This window comes from Sinocyclocheilus rhinocerous, unplaced genomic scaffold (genome assembly GCF_001515625.1).
Source record: "Sinocyclocheilus rhinocerous isolate Xijiao unplaced genomic scaffold, SAMN03320098_v1.1 scaffold1270, whole genome shotgun sequence".
NCBI lineage: Eukaryota > Metazoa > Chordata > Actinopteri > Cypriniformes > Cyprinidae > Sinocyclocheilus > Sinocyclocheilus rhinocerous.
In genome coordinates this window covers 174,833-189,452 of record NW_015665029.1, presented here as the reverse complement: position 1 = coordinate 189,452, position 14,620 = coordinate 174,833, and the positions used below count along the sequence as shown (strand labels likewise).

The following is a 14,620-nucleotide window of genomic DNA, read 5'->3' as shown; positions in this document are numbered from 1 at the left end:
AACAGGGTCTGCATTTTTTTTACTTGGATTTCATTAACTAGCTGCGTAACAAGAACATGACCAATTAAACTATCAATTTTAAACAAAATTTACCGTCAACTACAGACGTTGCATCCATCAATTCCACCATGTTTCTCATTGACACGCCCCCAACTCGGGGCTTAAAGAAAATTTCGAGTTTCCCACTCGTAATAACGACTTTGTGGTGGCGTTCATGTGCGTTCAACTCGTAAATACGATCTATCCGACATGACTTGAACGCACCATGAGTCCAAGCGTGCCGCACGAGTCCTGAAAGTGAAGGCGGAACGTTTCGATCGCCCCCAGGTGACTGTATAGGTCATAAACCCCGCCCTCTCCATGTAATATAATGGGACGTGAGACAAACTAAATCAAATAACACTTCAAATAAATATTTCCCAAAGATGGATTCCGTCATTTGAGGTAGTTCTTATCATGCTGATTTATGTTTACATGTTTGTTTTTTTTAAGAAGTTTTCTTTTAGGTAGTTATTTGATGCAATAAAAACGGGGTGTGGTGTCATGATTGTGATTTTGTGATTGGGTCTGCGGGAGTTTGGGTGGGACTTTGATTCCGCGGCTCCACCTCACGACACTACTGCGCAGACTCTGGCTCCAAACTAATCTCCACTGCGCAGACTCTGGCTCCAAACAAATCTCTACTGCGCAGACTCTGGCTCCAAACAAATCTCTACTGCGCAGAATCTGGCTCCAAATGACGTCATTTGCTCAAAATGGCAGTGGCCATACTGAGATGCTTTGGCTTCACTTTTCTATTGTGGAAGGAAGTGGAGACACGTCGTCCATCTTTTTTTACAAAGTCCCTTTATATGTTTATAATAAGTCCTGCATTATTCTTCATTTTTTGTTTATTATTGGTTTATTCGACATTCGATAAAATGTATCTGGCATTAAGTTTAAACATTACATTTAATGTAGATTTTTACTAGTATTGAGAATCTTTTTTTTTTTTTTCTTGAAACACATTAATGCATTAGCCAATATCGTTTGACCTTACCTCAATGTGTGTAGGGGTAGTTCATTCAAAAATGCTAATTCTGTCATTTACTTAAACTTGTATGACTTTTTTTTTTTGTTGTTCTGTGGAACATAAAAAAATATATAATGAAAGTCAGTGGGAACCAAAACTGTTTGGTTACCAACTTTCTTCTTTTATGTTCCACAGAAGAAATGCATACAGGTTTGGAACGATATGAGAGTGAGTAAATTGACACAATATACAGCGTTTTTGGGTGGACTGTCCCTTTAAGGACACACCAATGTAGACCATCACTCATACACAACATTTCTAATGCTGGGGTGTGTGTTTGTGTGTGTGTCCAGCTGTGTGTTTGTGTGGCGATTGGACTCTCAGATGACCAACTCCATGAGGAAGAGGCTAGCAGAGAGGAAGCAGCAAGCAGGTCTGACAGTTCAGCAGGCCCCCAGCAAACAGCAAGCCATCAGGTAGAGTCACTACAAATCTGATCTTCTTATTTCACATTCACACTAGAAGTGTTGGCACAGACCCAGATTGAGTTGATGCGTGTATGATTTGATTTGGTCCTTTTTCCCTATGAAATTCTTTGAAAATGAATTCACAAGGCAGCTCTGGAGATGAAGTTCATGTGTTCATGTCCTCATAGTGAGAAAAATGCATTGAAAACAGCACAAGCATCACACATGCTTTAGTGTGTAGTAATCAAAACCACGGCATGTTGATCTGACTTCCCGTGGTTAGGGATACAAAAATGCAGAAGTAAAGTTTGTTTTGTCAACTGGCAGACTTTTTCTGATAAATAAACATGAATTTCTCAGTCCAGGTAACGGAGAGAGAGAAAACATTGCAAATTTACATATGCTACTGACATTACTAAATTTCACCATGCTTTGTATTATTACACAGTTACACTTTAGCCTTCTGACAACACTTTCAGTCTTAAAAAATAAAAATAAAAAAAATCCCCAAAAGTTTGTGTTGGACTAGTTTGCAAGAGCACGATTATAAGCAAAATGAGACTGTAAATGTGGGCTAGTAATTAGATGAGTTTACCTGTTTGTCTGTAGTCCAATTTAGCCACTTGTTAGCAACCACCTTTAAGACAAGCAAAACCTGTAAAAAAAAAAAACAAGGGTGTATAACATATGTATTTTGTCATAGAATAAAACATGAAAATATCTTGAGCTTTAGACATTATTTCAGGCATTTAACCAAAAACCCATTTAAAAAACCAATAGACTAATTCAATGGAACATGCTGAACTATTAATTTGTTTTTGAGTTTTGACCTGCAAAACTGTCATTCCTGCAGCTTGGATAATTATGTGATGACTAAATGATTTTTAATCTTGATTTTTATTAAAGCTGCAGTCTATGCAGTCGTAAATTTTTTTTTTTTTTTTTGGTTAAAAATTATCCGAAATCAATATTTGAGCAAGGACATAACCAGCCAGTGTTCATAACTATCACTTTACTTTTGCCTGATTCACAACGGTTAGTTTATAATAATGTTTTCTAATTTGAGTGGTACTAGTAGGAATTTGCGGGAAATTCGAGCATGCTGCTGCGTCATTACATCACGTCTGTAAACATGAAGTTGTCCCAACTACTAGGCTATCGCATGTGAGGATCCTGCAGGTGCCGGATCGTTTATAGCCTTTTCTCACAGCAGCTGGAATAAATAAATTTATCATTTTGATGGCGGATTGTAATCCAGAAAGGATTATATGTTTATGAAACGCATATGACTGAAATTAAATTATATTCCAGTTTTAAATGTGCATCTGATTACAGATAGCCTACCTAGGATTCCACAAGATTTGTATTTTAAAGAGAACCAGTTCGAAGGAAGAATAATTAGATTTTGGGTTAAAAGAATATTAAATTTGAATGGTATGACAATTATAGATTAGACTGTACAGAAATTTAAATCTACACAAAGTATAACAATAATAATTTGCTTGGTTTGATGTGATGTGAGCTAACCGTTCGTTAGATTTAATCACCATTGGTAGCGTAATTTATTGTAATGCTTTTTTCCTCATTTGGTCAGAACAAACGTGGCAGACTTGTTACTTGTTCAGATGACAATATCCGGTGAAAATTTTTATTTGGGTCATATATTCCAAGATGTAGGCTAGAATCTGTGATTCCGAAATACAGTATCCACACCGGTGCGGTGACTGACTGCCACACACACTCCTCAAAACATTACATTGATCCGTGCTGGAGCCGTGCCGACTCACAACGCACGCAAGGAAGATAATTGCGCAAATAACTGCAATTGCAGGTTTTCAAACAGAGATGGCGACAAAGAGGCAAAACGTACGGACTGCAGCTTTAAAATGAAAGTGAGCACTGCAAGTTACAAATCAAAATTTGTTGCTGTTGTGCATTCTACAGGCCTTACACAGCCCTTAGAGGTTCCGATAATGGATTTTGCAGATACCATAAAACAAATTATTTTGTTTTACAAAATTTTAACTTGATTTGTGGTTGTATGATTAAATCGTGCCAAAAAATTCAAATGATTCCCATTTCATTATTTTTCCTATTGCTCAGGAGAGAGACCTACATCACTGTACCCTGTAATGTGTTGCCTCACATGGAGGAGGAAGAGGAGGGCAGCTTGATGCCAGAGGAGACTCCAGAAGATGGTGTGGAGGACTGCAGAACTCCAGACAGGCTCGATTCCACTGATGGTACGTCAATTTGTCACTTCTGAGGTGATACTGGGAAGTCTTGAGCCTCTCGGTCACATCAAGCGCATAAGCAAAATGTATAGAATGCAGTTTAGAATGGAATTTAATGGGCTTGACTGTTCCACTTCAGCATCTGTGGATTCTTTGGTGCTCCAAACCAATGGCAAAATGCCTATGTGGGTTCGTAGACTGGTATGTATGTTTCTGTTATCATAAAATGTTGTTGCATATTGTGTTCTTTCATGACCAGTGGATCTCTTGGTTGTCACAGGGTGGAAGAGGTGAAAATGATGGTGGTGGCGTAGCTAATACATCTCAGTACCAGCCACAGGGACGCTGGGCAGTGCAGTCAGATCCACTAGCCATCCGCACAGTACTGGAGATGAAGAGCATGCAGCTTCCCCTCTCACACACTCCCAGCAGAGCCGTGGGAGAGGAAGAGTTTGAGGAAGACTCTCGCTTTCACCCTCAGAGTTTCGACAGTCTGCTGGATGAAGATGTTGACGATGATCTAGAGGAAGAGGAAAAGATTTGCAGTGTAAGTTGTCAGGCTGATACCCCACTAGCTGTTTTTCAACTGTGCGCATAGCTGCATGGTGTGGGAATAATTAAATCGGTTCTGATAAAGATGCAAATTCATCTATAGGCTATATTTAAATTGTAAATTTTCAACAAATTTGCCCCGTTATGTCCCCTGTACACCACGCCAGTGATCACTAGTCTCTATACTGTGAAGCTGCTTGTGGGTGTTCCTAGTGCTTTTATTGGTAGACTGCACAATATTGTTAGTAAAATATCAAAATACTGTTCTAATTTGACTAGTAATCGTTTTTGCTAAAGAAGTAAAATGATGCCCTCGAAGAATCTTATGTAAACCATAGCAGTGCAAGTGTATTAAATCATTAATTGTGCATTGAAAGATTAATTTGGTTAAACTCACTCATATTGTTAAAAAATTTCAAAACATTTGTATTTGACAAGTGATTATCCCTAATAATGAACATTATGCAGAGGAAACTGTTTTAGTTTGACCTGTGTCAGCGTGAAACTGATTTAACATGCTCTAATGTATGAAACAAAATAATTATTTCAAGCGTCATTTTATTATATTCGTGTTTGTGTTTACAGATAAATCATATAGAACATTGCTATCGCTCCAGAAATTGTCAATGATTTATGGTTTCATACTGGAAAATTCCTCGAGTGATATTGTGTTGTATACTGAAAAGAGAAGTGGGCCAGGCATTGAGCCCTGAGGTATTCCAATAGTTGCTTGATGTGCCTGTCACCATTCCTCCATATTTGATGCGAGTTAATTTGATTGGAGATACTTTTATACAATTTATGAGGTAATATGAATGGTGTCTGTTAAACATTTCTTGTTGATTTACATGATACAAGGAGAAATGTCTGAATCACACTCATTAAGACTGCTGACATTCTTTCTGCGTCGTTTTATTATAGCCAGGTTTGTTTTTACAAATCATATAGAACAGTGAAATCGCTCCATAAATTCTCCATAAAGTCCTTTCTTGCCTGCACTTGAGACAGGTGATGCTTCAGCTCCCATGACATCACTCCTATTGTTTTTTGCTCCTGAAATTTGCATAAAGTTAGACATTTCTCAACTTTGCCAAGTCGCTGGACATGCCTGCATCCTGTCGCCAACAGCTGGTGTTGCTCGTATTGCTGGAAGTCACCAGCTTTTTATTGAAAATTATTGGGATTATGCTGCTTTGTCGTGTGTCGCTGACACTTTGAATGGGCCTTTAAGGACTTTAAAGGGAATTTAAAATTGATGTCCAGTCCTGAAAGTGTCAGGGAATTTATTTAGAATTTTTGCTGCATGTAATTTTTCTTTTTTTAGAAACTAAAAAAAATATTTGTCATGAAATGAACTGCTGAAAAAAAAAAAAATATGGAAATTTGTTGGTTAAAAAGGTGTTGGAACCCTGTTTGTAGGTTTGGTCTTCTATTCCCAGCTTCACGTGACTGGATATTGGAGAAAAATGTCTGAGTCATTTAGTCTGTCACTCCATTTCCATTCTTATATTTGACACACAATGGTCAAGAGGGCAAGATTTTAGAAAACAGTTAGTGGGACTAACAAAAACACAAAATCTATAACTCGAAGTATGAGCCAATAATAGCAGTGATGCTTTTCTTAACAAGACTAACTAAAAATTTTATCCATGTAATCTTCTGGTCCCTTAATTGAAATATGAAGGTGTTTGTTTATTTGTTATAGGATTCCCGAGATGGGTTTAGCTCTTCGCTCCAAGGGCCAGATTTTCTGCAATTGCCACATGAAGAGGAGAACTTCCATCCAGAGCTCAGCTCACCAGACAAGACCGGCTACATTTTGTACCCAGCAAACAGCACTGCTCTGTCCACTGGCGAAGGGTAAATTGCTTGTAATGATATCTGGTTTAGTTCATTTTTCGCTTAGGAAGTAGGTGTATTTACATTTATTAATTTAGCAGATACTTTTCCAGCAACATGAGAAATGCTGCAATGTAATTTGCTTTTGGTTTAATATTTAAAAATGCCTTAGAGTATGATGACTTAGAGTAGCATTGTAGTATGTACTCAAAAGAGAAGGGGGGTCAAGCATCGAGCCCTGAGGTATCCCAGTGGTCCCCAACGAGTTAATTTGATTGGAGGTTTTTTTTTTTTTTTGCACAATTTATGTAAGGTTGATGTGCCAGAATCAAACTGTGAATGGGACCAAGCAAATAATAAAATGTGTGACACGATGTTTATACAACCCTGTATCTTCCATTTTCATACGGTGAAACTGGACTTTGTACACAGAGTAAACTAAATATTGCTATATGAATGTCCCTAGTAGCATTTTCACTTATTGAGTAATCTTTTTTTTCTTCATGCAGAGAGTTTGATGTTAAAGCTCTGTGTGAGGGTGCAGGTGATGACCCTGAGGAAGAGGAGCTAAGTCCAGATAGTGCTTGTTCGGCTGAGAGTCAAGCCTCCCATAGCGACCATCCCCATGACCGTGAGTCACATTACACGCTTTGTTTGGAGTGCTGTAGAGTATGAAATTACCTAAGGTAGTAAAACCGTAGTAGTGGCCTATAAAAAGTTGAAGGTCCTCCTGTTTATGTGACTTTATCTGTTTTGTTGCTTTGTAGAGGACACGGACTCCCTCAGTCAGGTGAGCTCCACAGGAAGCTCAGGAGTTGAAGAGGATGAGGAAGAATCTGGAACTTTGCTTCACCAACATTTTGACTCTCTGGGTGTGGCGGCTAATGGTAAATCAAATCTGTGTTAATGGAAATCAACATTTTATTGGCTTGAAAAATGTTGTTTGCTAGGCAAAATACACGGAGTACACGATAAGACTTTTGTCCAGTCTGAGGATATCAAACACATTTGATATTTTAATTTTGGTTGAATTATTCCTTTAAGATGATGGTGAATTTGTTATTGCTAATCTTATCTGCTGTGGAAACTCTTGTAGAAAAGTTCAACACAGACTTGAGCAGTCTGCAGCCCACAACAGAGAGTAACTTTCTCAATCCTCGTCTCAGCATCTCCACGCGCTTCCTCTCGCGCTTTCAGAGCCGCTTTCGGTGAGTCAACATCCACGTCTTGACTCCAATGTTCAATATGTGTAATAGAGAAATATAAGTTTACAATTATAGCTCTTCTCTTCCCTTTTGCGATCTAAATAAAACAGGGGAAGAAGTGTCTGTGTAATTACATATTGTAGTGTGTCATAGTGAAGATGACATTGTACATTTCATTTCTGTCTGCTGTTTCAGCACTATTGGGACTAGTGGCAGTGCTATTTGCCGGCCTGCAGCCTGCCTGCCCAGTATACCGGATGAATCCAGTGATAGCTGTTTAACCCTTGATGGAACAATGGTATGATTTTTAATCATGAATAATGTAGTCTGAATGTCATACAAGATGATACCAATCACAAATCAGACTGAATACCAATGTCACGTCATTCTATGGCATTTCTTCAGCTTTTTTTTAAATTTTTTTTTTTAAATCTCAATAGAACGAAATGGTGCGACAATCATAAATGTCACCACTTCTCCCATATTGTTAGTGATGCCATTGTTGTTCCGTAATGTGCAACCTCTACATATGTTAACATCTCTATAATGTGGTTTTAGGTTTTTATGATTCTTTAAAGGGTTAGTTCACCCAAAAAGGAAAATTGTCATCATTTACTCACCCTCAAGTCTTTCCAAACCCACAAAAGTTTAGTTTATCCTCTGAACACAAATGAAGATACATAATGAAACCAGAAAAAAGTCTGTTCCACTAAAATCATAACACAATAAGCAGTTTAATCCGAGTTTTCTGACAAGACATATGAAAGCTTTATATGATGAACAGATTTAGTTTAGGCTTGTATTGGCATATAATCATTGATAAATGCACATACAATATATAAAGCACATCAAAAATGGTAAATGGAAGCTCACATGTGCTTGAGTAATGCTAGAGAACCAACAAGGTTTGTTCTTGCATCTCACTCAAGCATGTTTGAACTTCCACAAGAACCATTGGAGTTTATTCTTATGCGCACAGCAAGTATCATTTGAGCTGCAGTAGCCATATTTAATGTGCTTTATTTATGTGCATTGATCAATGTTTAACTGTAAATAAAACGTCTAAATAAAATCTTTATCCTATAAAGTGAGTAAATGACAGAATTTTCACTTGTTGGTAAACTATCCTTAAGTCTTAAGTGTATATCTGCTAATAGTTAAAAATAAATTGTTCTTGTTTAGGATTACTCTTTTAGTTTAAATGACCTCAAAAGCATGGACTAAAAACCACAAAACTTCGAAATCTGTCATTTTCTTCCAAGTGAAACTCTATATATGGTAGCTAGAAATATTTGGTAGGAACATGTTAGGATAAGATACTATTGGTTATGTTAGTAGAAGCAAAAGCTTAAAATTATCTGTGGGACTTTTGTCTTGTTAATTTTTCTCCTTTTTCCAAGGTTCTTTCAAACAACAGTGGAAGCATTGAGGAGAACGAGAAAAGTGGTATGTCCTGTTACCTGTTAATAGAATGCATTTTACTTTTGTGAGTAAAAGTCTCATAACATAAAGGATAAATGCCCCGAAATACTAACGTTTTTCAAACATTCCAGCGGCACCCACACCTCAGCAAGCTGTGTTTACATGTGAATATGTGCTGCACTCTTTCACTCTTTTTAGCGATGTGGATCTGTTTGCACCAGCTCTGCAATTCGACACTCCAGTCATGCCACGCTTATTTATATAGCACTTTATTAAAAAGATTGCTTTAAAGAAAGCAGCTTTACAGAATGAAATATGAAAAGATACTATCAAATTTTAGCTTCTACTGTAAAGCAGTGTGTTATGTTTTTATTTGCATTATTTTGTTCTAAATGGAGTCATACCAGTTTGCTCTTCAATTTCACTTCAAGTATATCGGGGCCTTAACAGTAGTATCTGACTGGTCATGTGATCTCAACATATTATTGGCCCAATGAGGTGCTGTGCTCCAAGTAAAATACAACTGATTTTTCCTCTCAGAATTGATTACTTTGTCGAATTAGAAGATATCAGAAGTTCTGGCTCTGTTTTAGTCATTTGAAATATAATGCTTGCTGAATTATAATTTAATGTGTATGCTGAAATCTTGTCCTCCAGTTACCAAGAAACGTTCCTCAGTGGCTGCTCGGAAATCTGGCCAAAGCTTATCTTTTTTACGCTGGAAAAATGCTCTGGGAGGTCTGTGAGTGTGTTGGGTGTTTTTAAAAAAAAAAATTTTTTATGTCTGGGCTTACCAAATTACCAAATCAGAATGGTTTCACATTGGTGTGGTGATTTCATTCTCGTTTTGCTCTCTCTTTTAGTTCGTGCACATCTTGGTTTTTGGTTCTTGGTTGTCTTTGTGCAGTTGGGGTTAAACTACCGGCTTTAAAAATGACATTTGGGTTTTCTTCCTTTAATAAACTTCTAATATGTCTTTTCAGAAATCACAAACAAGAGCATTCAGTCCAAAGCTCACAATTCTGTCAACACTACAGGCAATCTCACCACCAAATCTACCAGCAGTGCGCGTGACACATCTGTAACGCGCTCCCGCCAAAGCTACATGGGTCCCACCACAAGCTCCCGAGCAAAGATAACCCAGAGCAACTCTGTGGAGAGTTTGAACGCGTGTACATCAGAGGAAGTGCAGTTAAACGCCCCGTCTTCGTCTCTGGACCTAAGTGTGGACCAAAGCAAAGAGAACATTGTTCCTCCTTCCTCTTCAGTTCTCTCCTCTGGATCGTCTCATCCGACACCAGCTCTCTCTACTCCTGCCTTGGGTAACCACATTGCCCGGGCAGCTCTTCGATTGGACCTCGTTGGCCCCAGTCGTGCCAGTTTGTCACCGGTGTCACTCAAGAGCTGTCTAGGGAAAGTTGAACGTGCTGAGTCTCCGCGTCGACAGGCTCTGGTGACGCCCACAGAGATGCGGTCACTGGGCAAGGAGTGTCGGAAGCAGATCGTTAATATTGAGCAGAGTTTGGTTTCTAAGACTTCAAGCAGGTTCTCAACTCGGTCTGAAGTGTTCGCCAGGAACTCCACGGTGTCAGAAACCAGTCATTCTGTGGTTGAAGACCTGCAGTTTACGGAGTCATGTGGGAATACACTGGCTACCGATCAGACTAACGCAGAAGATCCTACAGAAAACAACTGCGTTGGAGAGGACACAGGTACTTTGTATCCTAAGGCCCTGCCCACACGAACGCGGTTATTTTTAAAACCACAGCTTTTTCTACGCGGTTAGGTCGTTCGTCCACACGCAAACGCAGCACCAGTTCACTGAAACCGAACATTTTTGAAAACGCCTGCCAGGGTGAAGATTTTCAAAAAACTCCGGTTGCAGTGTTGTCTTGTAGACCGCGAAACCGGAGTTTTTGGCTTTTGAAATCGGCATCTTGACAGTGCTTCATAGCATGCGTTTGCGTTTTCATGTGGACGGAGATTTTTTTTTAAACGGAAGAAGGAAAAACTCGTACCACAGTAAAGCCTTTCCCTGCTATGATTTATACTAGCAGAGCTATTCAAGAATTCGTTAATATTGAGCAGAGTTTGGTTTCTAAGACTTCAAGCAGGTTCTCAACTCGGTCTGAAGTGTTCGCCAGGAACTCCACGGTGTCAGAAACCAGTCATTCTGTGGTTGAAGACCTGCAGTTTACGGAGTCATGTGGGAATACACTGGCTACCGATCAGACTAACGCAGAAGATCCTACAGAAAACAACTGCGTTGGAGAGGACACAGGTACTTTGTATCCTAAGGCCCTGCCCACACGAACGCGGTTATTTTTAAAACCACAGCTTTTTCTACGCGGTTAGGTCGTTCGTCCACACGCAAACGCAGCACCAGTTCACTGAAACCGAACATTTTTGAAAACGCCTGCCAGGGTGAAGATTTTCAAAAAACTCCGGTTGCAGTGTTGTCTTGTAGACCGCGAAACCGGAGTTTTTGGCTTTTGAAATCGGCATCTTGACAGTGCTTCATAGCATGCGTTTGCGTTTTCATGTGGACGGAGATTTTTTTTTAAACGGAAGAAGGAAAAACTCGTACCAGTACGTGTGGACATGGCCTAAATTGCAAGAACGTTGTTCATGAACCAAATTCCATGTTCTGGTTAAGGCTTTATTCTGAAAGAGCTGTTCCATAGTTACTGCAGTAATCAGGCATATAAATACGTCCATATAGATGTGCATAGATTTATACTGCTCAAAACTCAGATTAAAGGAATACTTCACCCCAAATTGAAATTTCGCGAAATATTAAATCAACTCAACTACAATGCCTGTGGGTGTTCACTGTCTGATTCGCATTTCTACTAACCAGAATATTGATTTATTAGGTTTTTGCAATTGGCTTAATCTGTTTAAACAACATGCTTATCAGAATATGACTGACTTCTGATCAATATTGGGATTTTTTTGGCAATCTAGTCAGTCATAGAAGGTAATATTTATTTATTTATTTTTGTCTTTAGGATTTTCTACGGAGTCACTGAGTGTCCAGATGTGTAAGGAGATGGTGAATGAACTCTGGCAGACCATCCATAAAGCAACTGACTTTTATAACAAGGTGATTTATCAATCTCTACCTCTGTCAGGGATAACGCATATAATTTAAAAATTTAATTATAATATAATCTTTTAGTTTTTCCATGTTTTTTTTTTCACCCTCTCTCTGATCCTTAAAATTAAAGTCTTTCTAATATATATATATATATTTTTAATCTTATTAATCTAATTTAAATCTTAATTGCCAAGGAAAGAAGTTCTACATTTTAAGTTGCTATTTGAAAGTGAAAGTAAAATGCGCACGCCGCTTTTACAAGCTATTTAAAAGCGAATTTTATATATATATATATATATATGTGTATACATTTTTAATGAAGAGATTATTACATGACTTAACTCTGGTGATGTTCTTTTTAAAGTTGAATATGTAAATGACCTTTTATATTTGCTTTTTATTTCACAATATTCTCAATCCACTACCATTCACAAGTTTGGGGTCAGTTTTTTTTATTTTTTTTATGAATTCTTTTATTCGGCAATAATGCATTTAATAAAAGTTCTATGTTTTATATATAGGCTAAAGTGAGTTTGACGTTGTATTTTGTTGTTGCATTCAAGCAATTGACGCCTAACTGCTGCTAATTCTAAAGTGAAAGTAAAATGCGCACGGCGCTTTTTAAGCTATTTAAAAGCGAAGGAAAAGAGGGAAAATTCAAACAAACTAAAAACGAACAATTGCTTTACTCCGAATTGCCGCTATTTGAAAGTGAAAGTAAAATGCGCACGCCGCTTTTACAAGCTATTTAAAAGCGAATTTTAAAAAGCGAATTATATATATATATATACATTTTTAATGAAGAGATTATTACATTACTTAATAACTCTGGTGATGTTCTTTTTAAAGTTGAATATGTAAATGACCTTTTATATTTGCTTTTTATTTCACAATATTCTCATCCACTACCATTCACAAGTTTGGGGTCAGTTTTTTTTTATTTTTATGAATTCTTTTATTCGGCAATAATGCATTACATTAATCAGTAAAGACATTTATAATATTACACAAGATTTTTATTTCATATAAATGCTGTACTTTTGAACTTTTTTTTTCATGAGAGAATCCACAACTCTTTTTAACACCGATAATAATAAGAAATGTTTCTTAAGCACCAAATATAAATTACAGTTATTCCTAATTGATACGGTGTCACTGAAGACTAGAGTAATGGCTTCTGAAAATTCAGCTTTGCACAACAGAAATTTCATTGTAAGATATATTAAAATAGAAAAATATTAAAATATTTCAAACTTTTGAAGAGTAGTGTATATTTATAAATTTGTGTGGAAACTGGTGCAACTATCTATGAAAATATAAATGAGAAAATGTATTTAATTCAATTAGATCAAAATTGCCTTAACATTCTCAATTTTCTGTAAAACTGTTGAACAATATACAATTTATTTTTCTATAAGAATTTTATAGCATTTTTACAAAGTGAAGGAACATGCCTATAAGCTAAACCTTACCATAAAACCTTAAAAAGCCATCTAATGGTAAAACCCATTTTCTATCCCCTCTCTGTAGTTGTGCTCCGTCCCGGAGCTGTCGGAGCAGCAGGAGCAGATGAAGAGTGTTTTGCTGGAGGTGTTTGTGGGGGTACAGAGTGAGCTGAACTCCCTGTGCCCACAAGAGACACGCCCCTCGCCCCAAAGCGCCTGTCCCGTACCGGAGGACTCTCCCGGCCGTCAGCTCCGGGACGACAGGACTGTGGCCCTCCTGGAGAAGTATTCAGAGATGCTCTTACTGCGAATGACTGAAAAAGGAGCACAGGCCACACTGGAGTAACTGCTCCGCTTCCATCATTTGATTGGCAAAAATGAACTTCTAATGGCATATCCATAAGCATCTTTAAACCTTAATGTCTTCCATTGGTTTTATGTTTTTAAATAAATATTTACAATTTTTTTTGTGTGTGTGAAACTGGTCTTTTATACTGCCCCGCCCTACCCCCCTTTTATTTTTTTTATTATTATAATTTTTTTTTACACTGCATTTCAATACCTGAGTGTTTTTGGTCACAAACTTTTATTATTTTTTATGCTTTGCAGATTTGTCCATGCAAATCTTCAGGACCTCCCCCCGTTATGTCCTTGATATTTTATGTACAGTTTTGAAACGGTGTTACCTTTGGAATACAAATTTGAATTATGTGATCAGTTTTGTTTTGATGTTTGATGCTTGTGTAGTTTTACACCATTTCGCACCACCACAACCACGCAGACTAACTAAGAGGTGTTCCATTGTCATTTTATTTCGAGTGTTGCTCTGAATAGTGACTTCTCAAAGCATCAGGCTATGACTCACAATTTGCTTGCCACTGGTGTGCTGATTATGCTTTGTCATGTTGACGTACAATCCTTTTTTTTTTTTTTTTCTTCTTTTCACAGAAAATGTGTAGTTGTCTGTTTTCAAAGGCTTTGTAAATATGTTTTAACCAGCTATTTGCACTGTTTTAATATTAAACTTTCAAATATGATTGTTTTTGTGGTTCGTTATCATTCTGAAAGAATTTACAAAAACAAATTATAAATCCATAGCAATCTTCTGGAAGGGATGCAGAATTACTTAGCAAAACCGGTGATTTTTAATATTTTTTATTTTTTTTTAAAGGGGTGCGATTTCAATTTTTCCTTTCTCTTTGGAGTGTTACAAGCTCTTGATGCATAAAGATCTGTAAAGTTGCAAAGACTAAAGTCTCAAATCCAAAGAGAGATTCTTTATAAAAGTTAAGAGTCAACCACACCTACCTAAAACGGCTTGTTCTAACACGCCCCCACATGTCT

General features: G+C 37.5%; 1 protein-coding gene across 1 annotated transcript in view; it reads left to right on the top strand.

The window, feature by feature from the left end:
- The window catches only part of wdr62 (WD repeat domain 62), a 33,730-nt gene extending 19,708 nt beyond the window's left edge, over positions 1-14,022 (top strand). Inside the window, exons 17-31 of the mRNA XM_016541940.1 lie at positions 1,366-1,488; positions 3,583-3,722; positions 3,853-3,914; positions 3,994-4,260; positions 5,971-6,125; positions 6,614-6,735; positions 6,872-6,991; positions 7,201-7,312; positions 7,505-7,607; positions 8,710-8,755; positions 9,389-9,469; positions 9,715-10,256; positions 10,826-11,012; positions 11,743-11,837; positions 13,362-14,022. Of these exons, the coding sequence (XP_016397426.1) occupies positions 1,366-1,488; positions 3,583-3,722; positions 3,853-3,914; positions 3,994-4,260; positions 5,971-6,125; positions 6,614-6,735; positions 6,872-6,991; positions 7,201-7,312; positions 7,505-7,607; positions 8,710-8,755; positions 9,389-9,469; positions 9,715-10,256; positions 10,826-11,012; positions 11,743-11,837; positions 13,362-13,622 (2,416 nt within the window). The 3' untranslated portion in view covers positions 13,623-14,022. The remainder of the gene's footprint in view (positions 1-1,365; positions 1,489-3,582; positions 3,723-3,852; positions 3,915-3,993; positions 4,261-5,970; positions 6,126-6,613; positions 6,736-6,871; positions 6,992-7,200; positions 7,313-7,504; positions 7,608-8,709; positions 8,756-9,388; positions 9,470-9,714; positions 10,257-10,825; positions 11,013-11,742; positions 11,838-13,361) is intronic.
- The last annotated feature ends 598 nt before the right edge of the window (positions 14,023-14,620 follow it).